Genomic DNA, 12834 nt, shown 5'->3' with positions numbered 1-12834 from the left:
CAGATGCAAAAGCTGTTACCAGGCAACCTTGAGAGGAAGACCTGCCACAGCCCTGGATGGCTGTCAAGACATGTAGCAGACAGATGCTGGCCGCGCCCTCTACTCCCCCATCACTGGGCAGAGTCCTTGGGGACCCTGTCAAGCTGATGGGCTGAGACAGAGTCTGAGGCCATGGCAGGGAGGGCCAGGTGGGGAGGGACACAGAGTCAGCCAGCGCTGAAGCAGGATTTAAGGTTCTTCCATGGCCGGTTCTGGCCACTTCGGCCCCTATCCAGGCCTCCTGGGAGCGCCACACAGGCCACTTGGGGACCTGAAGAATTACTGACACTGCAGACCGATACCCAATGGGTATGTGAAAAACGGAGGCCATCATGGAAAGGGAATTGCCCAAGGTCACTCCGTTAATCATTAACTAATGTTTTTTGATGAATGAATTTGTTCCACAAATACAGATCGAGCAATTACTATGTGCCAGGCTCTGTGCTGGGCGTTGGGGACACAGATCTTCACAATTAGTGGGGGAGACAGAAATAAAAAATGATGACCACTATAAAAAAAAAATCCACCACCAATGACCATAAAATGCGCAGTACTGTTGGAGATGGGAGTGGGGAGCACAGAGGACCATAAGAATTCTAGGATGGGGCACACTCCTTCAGCCAGCAGTCAGAGTAGGGGGGTTGGTCAGGGAACACTTCTGGGAGGTGACGATACCTACTCTGAAGGCTGAAGGATGAGAGGCCGGCAGCCAAGCCTGGGGTGGGAAGGACAGGTAAGGCAGACTGGCCCTTGAAGCCTGCCCTGGCAGTTTTGGACAGGTGACTTTATTGCCGAGGAGCAGGAGGTGGGCTTCAGGGCTTCTCAATGGCACTCCTGCCAGAGGCTAGGTCAGCATAAAATGCTCTCCTGCTCAGAGCTGGATGTTGGGCCAAGTCATGCTGGGCATTGGCAGCGAAATGAGTGAGACTGTTGGCACACCTAGGAGGCGGCCCGCTGCTCCTTTAGGCTTGTGGCTTCTCCCCATCGTGGGTAAGCCCCTGCCTACCCCTCCATGAGTTCACAGAGATGGCTCACACTAGGTGAAAGGGATGGAATCCTGGCAAGGGGGATGGGAGGAGCCATGGGAGGAGAGGAACGTCTTAAAGACCCATAAATCACAGCCCTGCACTGGTCAGCCTGGCACCATGCTGAGCCCCTGCCATGTGCCCAGAGTCCTGGCTAAAGACTGGCGCCCTAGGCAAGACCCTTTCAATCCCCTCTTTGTGAGGAACAGTCTCAGGGTTCTAGAATCTCTGCTTGCCCAGCTCCCCATGGCTTGGACCACTTCCCTTTAGGGTGCTCCTTGTGCCCTCCGAGACTGAGGGTCTGAGCTGCCTGCAGGAAGAAGGCCAGGGAAGAAGCTTGCCTGTTTTGACCAGGAGTTTGGCATGGGGTTAGGCTCTTTTTAGACAGATCCAGAGAAGCCCCTTCAGATGGACGGGCTTGAGCTCTGTAGCCCATGTGGGTCCCATTTCCTCTCTAGGCAGCCAGTCTCCCCTGAGGGCTCCAGGCCTTTCTGGGCCTGGCTCATGTCTCTCACTGTGCTTGGCATTCCAAGAGCCTTCCCACTGCCAGCCCCATCTTGGCTTGACGGCTGTCTGTACCATCTGGAGCCTGGGCACAGCTGCCCACCATCCCTGCCCTGGTGCCCCGAGTGGCCCCTTTGGAACGCTGCTCTCCCAGGCCAGGCCAGCTGCCAATTTGATAAGCAGAACCCCCTATCCTCCCAGGCGAGGACCAGGACTGATGCAGGCATACGTGGTGGGGCAGAGCAGTGAAATTCCTCAGCAACCTCTTCTTTCTTGGCTCCAGGAAGGCCCATGTGAAGGCAGGGGTGGGGGTGGGGGTGGTCACAAGGGAGCAGCAGGTCTAGCCCCATGGATCTAGGCCCTTCTCCCCATCCCTAAAGCAGACCCTATGCCATCAGGGTTTGCAGACAAGCATCAGTTAAGACAAGGGCATAGAAGCTATAGGACTGGGCTCCCAGTCCTGCCTTTGCAGCCCATCTCTCCGTCATGGGGCTAAGCCCCTGGCCTCTAGGCCTCTGTCCCCTTCTGTGAAAGGAAGTTGAACCAGATGACATAAAAGTGTCCTCCATGCCAGTCCCTCAGCGTACGGCTCCTTTTCTGGCTGAGAAACTCCCTCACAGGTCAGACTGGGCGGTGGCACCTCAGGCCCTTGACCCTGTTTCCTGCTTGCTAGCAGCTGGCTTCCTTGGTGGCTCAGACAGTAGCGTCCTCCTGCAATGTGGGACACCTGGTTCAATCCTTGAATCAGGAAGATCCCCTGGAGAAAGAAATAGCCACCCATTCCAGAGCCTGGCAGGCTACAGTCTATGAAGTCGCAAGGAGTCAGACACGATTGAGCGACTTTCACTTTCAGAACCTGGGCCAGGGAGAGGGTGGTTCTCAGGTACCATACCTCTCAGGCAGATCCCTGGCCCAGCTGAGGGGAGGTGGCTCACAGCCCAGATGGGGCCCGGGTCACTCCAAAAAAGGGGAAGGAAACTGCAGATGCTCTGCCCACTCTGTGCTGAGCCCGTATAGGTGGGATCTAACATAATCCTTACAACCCCAACTCACAGACGAAACTGGGACTCAGAGAGGTCATGTGAACTTGCCCAAGGATCTATCAACTAGTCAGTGACGGAGCTTGGATTTGATCCCAAGATTCTAGAGCCCCTGTTCTTCCCCTAGCCCAGAAGATTGGCCTGTTCCAAGAGGGAGTTCAGCTGGGAACAATTGAAAAGCTCCATCCACCACCCCTTTCCTCAGCCCTGCCCTGCCTGCTTCTTTAGGACCCTCACTGGAATTCTCCCAGTGTGGGGGCAAAGGCCTGGGATACATGTGTGAAGGCATAGCACTGGGCCAGGAAGCTAGAGTCCTGGCCTGGAGTCCTGGCTTTGCCTCGGCTTTACTGTGTGACCCAAAGAGGACCTCTCAACTTCTCTGATCACAAGATTCCTTTCTCTATAGAGTGGAGGTAACCACAGCCTCCCTGCCTCCTTTATTGAGGTTCTGTGAGAGCTGAGAGGATAATGGGTGTGAAAGAGCTTTGAAAACTGTAAAGGATCTCATGGAAAGAACTGTGATTCTACTACTGTTGGAGAGAGGGACACGTGGACACAAGGGAACACATGTGTGTGGACATGCATGTGCCAGCTCATGTATTGTAGGGAGTAGCGTGCACGCAGTGGGTGGCGCTAGTGGTAAAGAACCCACCTGCCAATGCAGGAGACATAAGAGACATGGGTTCGATCCCTGAGTCAGGAAGATCCCCTGGAGGCGGGCATGGCAACCCACTCCAGTGTTCTTGTCTGGAGAATCCCCATAGAGAAGAGCTTGGCGAGCTACAGTCCATAGGGTCGCAAACAGTCAGACACGACTGAAGTGACTGGACGTGCACGCACGCACGGACGTGCACGCGCTGGGTTTATGTCAGAATACACTCATGGCTGTTGGTGACCAGGAGAGTGCAGTGGAGCAAGGGCTGTGGTCAGCCGCTGGGGGTGGGACTCAAGTGCTGGGGGAGGGGCTTGCACATGAGTCATCCCTGAGCTCATGGCCTGCCTCTGCAGGCTTAGACTCAGGTGATAGTGTGCAAAGCCTTGTGGTACGATCCTGCTTGTGAGTCATAACATTAGAGTGTGTTCTGGAGACCGACTGGCAGCTTCCATGGGGACAGAGAGGCCAGGCAAGGATGACAGTCTGGGGTTGGCAGAGGGCAACCTAAATCCTCCCCATCTCCCATCCAGGAAGGAGTCAGGACAGAGTCAGCCCCCTCAAAGCAGCCCTATTTCCTTCCTTGAACTGATCGCCGGTCTGCGGGAAGCCAGGCAGGGTTAGACAGCCCAGGGTCCTGTGGGAATTGTCCTCGCCTCCTCCTGCCTCTGTCTTCTCTGGCCTGGTCTCCAGCTCCCCTCTTGTCACTGGCTAGGGGTGTGGGAAGACAGCCCTCATGAGCAGAGCTGACATTTCAATCTATCTCCTGAGCTCTTCAGATGCCTGCAAATTACATCAAGACTTCATCACCCCCCCCTTGTATAACACCCAGCCCTGTCTGGCCCCTGTCAGGCTTGGCCCTCAAACAAGTGACAAATTACATCCGGCCATGGTGGCAGGCCTGCAAGTGGGTGCTTGAAACCCAAGGGGCCAGCGCTGCCTAGACAGCCACTGGGAGAACAGGATGCCTTCTGGATAAGAGCCCCGAGTAATCAGGCCCACTCCACCCCATGCTCTCATGGCAACCCTACCACCAGGCCAGCTTTGAGGCGAGCATGCCTTCCCCAGATCAGAGAGGGACAGAGATCTCAGCTCCCAGTTCTCCCAGCTTTACAGGCTTCTGAGAGCTTCCCAGGTAGCTCAGTGGTAAAGAATTCACCTGCCAGTGCAGGAGATACAGGTTCGATCCCTGGATCAGGAAGATCCCCTGGGGAAGGAAATGGCAACCCACTCCAGTATTCTTGCCTGGAGAATCCCATGGACAGAGGAGCCTGGAGGGCTACAGTCCACAGGTTTACAAAAGAGTAAGACTCCACTTAGCAACTAAACAACAGGCTTTTGAGGGGAAAGACGGCTCAACACCTTTAAAAAAATCCCAGCCTGGCCAAAAACCACGTCCCTGCTAAACCTGACAGACCTGGGGCCTGGGAATAAAGATGTCTAGAAATCTGTCTGCAGGTGACACCCCCATGAGGCTGGGAGGGAGGGAGCTGCCTTGGCCTCCAGCAAGGGAGGCTCTGTTACTTAACACCTGTGCGACCTTTCCAAAGCTCCTTAGCCTCTCCCCGCTTCTGTTTACTTAAGGGGATTTTACCACCTACCTTCCTTATAGAATTGTGGTGAGGATGAAATAATATTTCATCCAAGGTTTCACACATGGTAGGTGCTCTGTGAATGGTAATTATTGGTATTGCTGCTGCTGTTTCTGGCTAAACAGCAGGGTCAGGAACTGGAAGCTGGGGTCAAAAGGGTGCTTAGGGGAACTAGGAAAAATGCTAAATTCATGTGTATTTCTCTGCCTTTGCTTCCTTAGTAATTTCCCTGCAGTGATATCATCCCTTCCTCCTCCTCCTCCTCCTCCTCCTAGTACCGCCCCACCCCCTGAAGCACTCTCAGACCCACCTGCTCCAGCCTCTCTCCCCCCACAGCCTACAACCCCTCCACTCTCCCCTAGAGGATTCCTGCTGCATGCGTTCAGTCCCACTTAAGGCAGAATTATATGCTGCCTGGCATCTCTCGGTAATTACAGATTCCACGTGTGTGAGTCTTGTTTGCCCAACTCGAGAATCACAGAATCTCCAAGTTTGAGGGGACCTCCTCCAGCCTCCGCCTGCTGCAGGAATTCCCTGAGGACTGTCCCTGGCAGATGGTCCATCAGCCTCCACCCAAACATGCCCTGAGCTGCTCTTGGAGGAGCGGCACTTCCGGCCCAGCATCTCTGCCTCGGGCCTTCTCTTCGGCCCCTAAGATCCCCCAGGTCTTTGCTCCCAGGCAGGGGTGTTCTGCAGGGCACCTCTGCTCTCAGCACCCATAGTCTGAGGGGCTCAGAGCCTAGCACAGCTCTGTCCTTGGACCTCACTGTTCTCAGCAGCCTCCGGCAAGTGATATATATCCAGCGACCCGCCCATTCACCTTTTCCATACATGTTTATTGCAATTGGCCAGTGAAGGGGATGTGTGCGTGCTAAGTCGCTTCAGTCGTGTCTGACTCTATGCAACCCTATGGACTGTAGCCCTCCAGGCTCCTCTGTCCGTGGGATTCTCCAGGCAAGAATACTAAAGTGGATTGCCGTGCCCGCTTCCAGGGGTTCTTCCCGACCCAGGGATTGAACCCATGACTCTAATGTCTCTGCATTGGCAGGTGGGATCTTTACCACTAGCTCCACCTGGGAAGCCCCAGTGAAGAGGACATTGTGACCCCAAACGCTACCTTTAGGCTTTAATAGATAGAGGACAGGTGGGGAGGGCCTGAAGTAAAGGAACTGACTGCCCTGGCTTCAGAGGCAGAGGATGGTGGCCCTGAGACCTGAAAGAATGAGCAGCTTCAGCAGGAGAGGAAGAAGGGCAGGCATCTCCTGGGCAGGATCTTGGGCATGCAAATGCCCAGAGGAGGGGAGTGAGCATGGCCTGTGGCCTCAGTGAAGGTAAGAGACTGGCATAGCTGCCGAAGTCAACAGTGAGCTGGGAGGTTTGGACCTTGTCTTGTGGACAATCTGAAATCACCAACAGCTTTGGGTAGAAGAGAGCCATGATCTAATGAGGGACAGCCAGGGCCCAGGAGACGAGTTGGGAATGGACAGGGTGACGGTCAGGTGGGAAACAATGGAGGGCTGGGGTAGTGGCAGTGGTAATCAGAGCCAAGATAGAGACGGAAGGGTGGAGAGGAGTCAGCTGGAATATTGGGACATAAGATTAGGAGGGATTTGGTGACTCACTGGATGCTACTTCACTAGCCCAAGTGGATAATCCCTGAAAGTCCTGCCTCGAAGCAACATACTAGGGACCTTGGAAAGGTCTGCCTGCAATGCGGGAGACCCGAGACCCTGCATCAGGAAGATCCCCTGGAGAAGGGAATGGCAACCTGTTGCCTCTCTTGCCTGGAGAATCCCATGGACACAGGAGCCTGAGGGGATACAGTCCATGGGGTTGCAAAGAGTCGGACATGACTGAGCAACTAACACTTACACTTTCACTTTGGAAACTATGTTGATAGGTGCCTTGGAATCACAGGGGAAGTCTTATTAAAGTGTGCGTGCATGTGCTGTCGTGTCCGACTCTTTACAACCCCATGGACTGTAGCCCACCAGACTCCTCTGTCCGTGGAATTTTCCAGCAAGAATACTGGAATGGGTTGCTATTTCCTATTCCAAGGGATCTTCCCAACCCAGAGATCAAACCTACATCTCCTGCGTCTCCTGCATCGGCAGGCGGATTCTTTACCACTAGCACCACCTGAGAAACCCCCTTGTTAAAATGCAATGGATAATTTAGTAGATCTTAGATGGGGTCTGAGAGTCAGCTCCTGGGTGGTGCTGATGCTGCTGGCCCAGGGACCACATTTTGAGTAGCAAAGATTCACAGTAGGCCATTTTATAGATGAAGAAACTGAAGCTCAAATAGTCGGCATATTTGTCCAAGGTTCAGTTCAGTCACTCAGTCGTGTCTGACTCTTTGTGACCCCATGAATCGCAGCACGCCAGGCCTCCCTGTCCATCACCATCTCACGGAGTTCACTCAGACTCACGTCCATCGAGTCCGTGATGCCATCCAGCCATCTCATCCTTGGTCATCCCCTTCTCCTCCTGCCCCCAATCCCCTCAGCATCAGAGTCTTTTCCAATGAGTCAACTCTTCGCATGAGGTGGCCAAAGTTACATGGTTAGAATTAGGTCCCAGACCTCTGGGCTCCTAATCCAATGCTTCTTTACCAGACCATACACTCACCTGAGCTGAAACCACTCACCTGCGACTGGGATTTGATCCCATCTCAGTGCCAGGACTCAAACCCATCTGAAACCCGTGATCTTCCAACTGAGGTCACATGCCTGGTTTCAGAACGTAATGAAGGTCAGGTTCTTTGTGAATCACTGCAGAAGGAATTCAGCGAGAGTCAAAGTGATAGGCAAGAAGTAGATTTATTGATATAGGATTTATTGTAAGAGATGCAAGTGGGCAGGTGAGGGAACTCTGCCCCAAGGATTAAGTAGGCTACAATTTTGTAGTCAAAGGAAAGTGAGGGAGGGAGAAAGACTGCCTTCTTTGAGAAGATGTCAGGCTTACATCACTAGTTGCGCCTTCATATCAGGCAGGAGAGTGTTTGATCCTATGAGGTCAAACTAGGATTATCATTGTTGTTGCTCAGTTACTCAGTGGTGTCTGACTATTTGCGACCCCATGAATTGCAGTACACCAGGGTTCCCTGTCCTTCACTACCTCCCAGAGCTTGCTCAAACTCATGTCCATTGAGTCGACGATGCCATCCAATCATCTCATCTTCTGTCGCCCCCTTCTCCTCCTGCCGTCAGTCTTTCCCAGCATCAGGGTCTTTTCCAATGCATCAGCTCTTGGTGGACAAATTGTTGGAGCTTCAGCTTCAGCATCGGTCCTTCCAGTGAATAGTCAGGGTTGATTTCCTTTAGGATTGACTGGTTTGATCTCCTTGCTGTCCAAGACACTCTCAAGAGTCTTCTCCAGCACCATGGTTCAAAAGCATCAATTCTTTGGATTATCATAGCACTTATTCAAAACAGTAGAAGGTTGTTCGTTGTTGTTGTTTTTTTCCCCTTTACCTAATGGCCTGGGGCATGTCTCATGCTTTTATTTATGGCTTTATGCTTAAGCAAGCTTGCTTCATTTCACGATGTTCCAGTAGCTTTCTTGAGTGATCATTAACTTACAGTGGTGTCCCAAAGTTTCCTAGGTTTCCCCGCTCTATCCATAGTCTCCTACTGGGACTTCTATAGCTACCTGTTTAACGACCCTATTCTAATCCTATCACTACCATTTCTCCTCTGGGCAGACTCTGTTGCTGTCCAATCCTTGTTTGACTGAATGAAGGCATAGAGCCCAGAAGAATGCTCCAGGGATTGAAGGACTAAGGACTGGAGCGATGGCAGAGGGGCCTGTGACAAACAGGAAATGATCAGAAGGGAGGGGTGTGGTGTAAGACCAGGCTGAGCAGTCATCAGGGGCCAAGTGGGGCAGGGACCCCAGGGCCACAGCAAAGACCTCGGGCTAGATACTATGGTCTTTGTGGGCTCACTGGAAAGTCACAGAGGATTTAAATAAGAAAGCACCATAAGCAGCCACAGATCAGGGCTATTCACTGGCTGCAGTTCAGATAATATTGATGAAGAGGGAAGAGTTGGGTAAGCCCTGCAGGCAGGAAGGCTGGCAGGACCTGCTGCATTGGTCCAGGTGAGGACTGTGGGGAGGTGGGCAGTGAACAGAGCTGGGGGCCAGTTGACAGGATGGAATGACTGCTTGGATGTGGAATATGAGGCAGGAGGCAAGATGCTAGTTTCTAACTTGGGCTTGCAGATGGACAGTGAGGTCATTCCCTGAGCTAGGGAGCCAGGAGAGCTGCTAGTTGAGGAAAGAGAAGAGGGTGGCTCAGTTTGAGGCAGACTGGGTGAGAGATGCCTGTGAGGCATCCAACAGGGGATTTTCAGGGGAAACTGGGCTCAGAGGTCTGATGTTTAAGACCCCACCTTGCTGGCCAGGCTCTTGGACACCACTTAGTTCAACCCACCCATTACATTCCCACTTTACAGATGAGAAAACTGAGCCTCAAGCAAGGAAGGGACAGGAAGCATATGGTGTAGTTGAAAAGTTTTGGAAAACAGAAGTGAAGTGACGTGAAAGTCGTTCAGTCATGTCCGACTCTTTGCAACCCTGAGGACTATACAGTCCATGGAATTCTCCAGGCCAGAATATTGGAGTGGGTAGCCTTTCCCTTCTCCAGATGTGTTTACAAATCCCACTTCTACTAATCTCTGAGTGCGTGCATGTGTGTGCTCAGCCGTGTCTGACTCTTTGCAACCCCATGGACTGTGGCCTGTCAGGCTCCTCCGTCCATGGAATTCTCCAGGCAAGAATACTGGAGTGGGTTGCCATTCCCTTCTCCAGGAGGTTCCCAACCCAGGGATCAAACCTGTGTCCCCTGTGTCTCCTGCATTGGCAGGCAGATTCTTTACCATTGCACTACCTGGGAAGCCCTATAATCTGTGACCTTGAATAATATACCTAATATCTCTGAACTTCAGGTCCCATTCCACAGGGTTACTGGGAGGTAAAATGAGCTCTTCCTGCACTGAAGGGCCTAGCTCCAGGCTGGGGGCTCCAATGCCCAGGGGGCACTGAGGACTGGCCATGCCTCGGCGCCTGCAGGAGCCTGAGGGCAGCAGAGCTCAATCAGTAAAAAGAAGCCTGACCCTTCTGCTTTGCTCTGTCTATCCCATGGGCAGGTCCAGAACATCAGCCTCCGAGAGGGGGAGACGGTGACCGTGGAGGGCCTCGGGGGGCCTGACCCACTGCCCCTGGCCAACCAGTCTTTCCTGCTGAGGGGCCAAGTCATCCGCAGCCCCACCCACCAGGCAGCCCTGAGGTTCCAGAGCCTCCCACCCCCTGCTGGGCCTGGCACCTTTCATTTCCACTACCAAGGTAGGCCTGGGGAGCTGAGGGTAGGACCAGTCCAGACTGGCTGCCCTACTGGGGGTCTCTGGTGCTATTACAGTCTGGGGGAGGGAACACGGAGAGGCTAGTAACATACACTGGGGTGAGTATGGCCCATCTGATAACCTCCAGGACATTCCCTCCTCCACCTACCACCCACCAGAGAACTCATCCCAAAGGGGGACTGACACAGAATCAAAGCCCTGGGTGTGTCCATTGCCACTCACTCATTCATTCAGTCAACTTTTCCTAGGCATCTGCTCCTTGCCAGGCCTGTGTTGGAGACTGGCAGTATTAAGATCCAGCGCAGTCCTTACCCTCAAGGAATTCAGAATCTCCGCAGCAGGCAGACACTTAACAGGCAGTTAACAACAGAAGCCTGCTTCCCAAATGCAAGGGGGTCAAGGTCAAAGGGGCTTGACAGCTGACCATCTAGAGGTCCTTACCTACCACCCTGGCCTTCCTGAACTGTCTCACCCACCCTGGACCTGGCCCATGTCCCAGTCAGCTCAGAATACCTCTGGAAATAGGAGAATGGCATGACGTAATAGGAAAATCACAGACTCAAGAGAAGGGCAGATCCGCGTCTGAATCTCCTTCCCCCTGGCTATCAACCTTGTGCAAGTCATTTGACCTCTCTAACCCTCTGACCTCTTTTCCTCCATTGTGAAATGAGACCAAAACGTCGAGTCCACAAAACCATGGTGGACAACTGCTTTAGCACTCATTCATGAGAAAACCGGAAACTATATTAAAGACCTGGCAGGATGGGAAAGGGAGGAAAAGCAGCTCTGTCCCTCTCCCACCAGGATCCCTCCTGGCCCCTTCTTCCCCAGACAGTCTCCTTGATCCCTTGCACTGCTGTGACAAGGTAACCAGTTCAGACTGGGGAGTGCTAATAGGGAGATAATTGATGAGAACAATTGCCTTCATCACCAGGGACCACTTCCCCACTCCTCTGGAGATGGGGATGCTTGGTCCTCCCCCTAAGAAGTACCCATGCCTTCCTGGCCTCTCTACCTAAACTGGGGGAGCAGTCTGGTGTGGCAATAGGGAGCCTCGTGGTCATCAGGGGTTGGCCAGGGGCTTATTGGAGACAAGGGACCAGCTTGCCTTGAGGCAAGGGTGACATCTCGGCAGCCCGGCCAGCCTCCCTAATGGTTCATCAATCCTCCCTAGCAGCAGGCATAATTTCACGCCACGGTAACCTTCTCGGTAGCTACAGATTCCTTTGCACAAATCCTCGGACCTTCTCTCTGTTGGGCCAGACAAAGGTGGCTGAAATGCAGCAAGGTGGAGGCTTGTGAGGGGTGCGGACCCCAAGGAGGGGCCGGGAAAGCTGGCCCAGTCCTGTGTCTTTCTCAGTTCCCAGAAGCCCTCCCTCCTCGGCCCAGTTTTTGTCAATGATCAGCTCTTTCCTTAATGAGTGTAATTCCCCTAATTATAGGCTGTAATTAGCCCTGATCCCAGAGATGGGAACAGGAGGAGCGTGCGCTCATACGCGCATCTCCCCAGGCTGGAGAAAGAGGGTGCCAGAAGAGGGGGTGAGGGGCCTTGGACCCACAGCCCTGCCAGAGCTGTCCAAGAGAATGTTGGAGATCACGAGGCAGGGGTCTCATCTGCAGAACCAAGTTCCAGCTCCCCTCCCACAGCCTCAGGCAGGGTGAGGAAGCAGAGGGCCTTGCCAGGCATCCCCCTCCTCCCTCCTGAATATTCCTGGCACCGGACTTGGCCCCAGAAACAGATGCCAGGGAGAAAATAGCTCAACAGATTGCAGTGATGCAGGCTCCCCGGGAACAGTCGTCATGGCAACATGAGGAAGCTCGTCCTGGGAAGCGGCACTCTACCCACCATGGAGTCTGGGGGCTTCATCGTCTGCCCCCAGCCTCCTGCTCTCACCTCACACCAGCCCCATTTCCTAATCTGTGAAAATGGGGGTGGGGGTCTCTGTTCCAAGAGTTATGGGGAAGATGGAAATACAAGTGCTGAGTACGCCATCTGCCTCATGACCTAGACAGCCCTGGGTGTCATTCCCCCTCCATTCTGGGTAGAGTGTCCCATCCCACCCCAACCTCGGGTTCCTCCCCAGATCACTGTGAGTGGCCACCCTGCACCACCACCCAGGGCAGCCTTGGTTATTACTTCCAGGTTTCTCTGATTCTTGAGCCCACATTTCTACTTCAACTGGGAAAGCAGGTGGAAAAGGGGAGATAGAAAGCAAGTGGGCTCTGGAGACAGGAGCTTCAAATGCCCACTCTACCACTTACTGACTGTGTGATCAGGTCAAGTCCCTCCATCTCTCTGAACCTTAGTTTTTTCCTCACCTGAAAACGAGTTAATCACCCCTAGCTTCCTCCTAAGCATGTTGTAGACATCGAGTAAGAAGAGTGTGAAGGCAATTTTTTTTTTTTTTTTGGTTGTGCTCTGCAGCATATGGGATCTTAGTTTCCCAACTAGGGATCAAACCCGTGTCCCCTGCATTGGAAGCGCAAAGCCTTAACCAGTGGACCGCCATGGGAGTCCCATGCAGGCACTTTAGAAGCTGGAAGGTGCTCCCTTTCCTATGCAGATGTGAGGTGCTTTTATTAATCAAAATTACAAACAATAACAGCATCTGGTGCT

General features: G+C 53.2%; 1 protein-coding gene across 2 annotated transcripts in view; it reads left to right on the top strand.

The window, feature by feature from the left end:
* The window catches only part of SEZ6 (seizure related 6 homolog), a 48058-nt gene that overhangs the window by 25140 nt on the left and 10084 nt on the right, over positions 1–12834 (top strand). For both annotated transcript variants that reach the window (XM_027975211.2, XM_027975210.2), the window contains exon 4: positions 10005–10200. In XM_027975211.2, coding sequence (XP_027831012.1) covers positions 10005–10200 — 196 coding nt within the window. The remainder of the gene's footprint in view (positions 1–10004; positions 10201–12834) is intronic.

This window comes from Ovis aries, chromosome 11 (assembly GCF_016772045.2).
Source record: "Ovis aries strain OAR_USU_Benz2616 breed Rambouillet chromosome 11, ARS-UI_Ramb_v3.0, whole genome shotgun sequence".
Taxonomy (NCBI): domain Eukaryota; kingdom Metazoa; phylum Chordata; class Mammalia; order Artiodactyla; family Bovidae; genus Ovis; species Ovis aries.
This window is presented reverse-complemented; position numbering and strand designations above follow the sequence as displayed.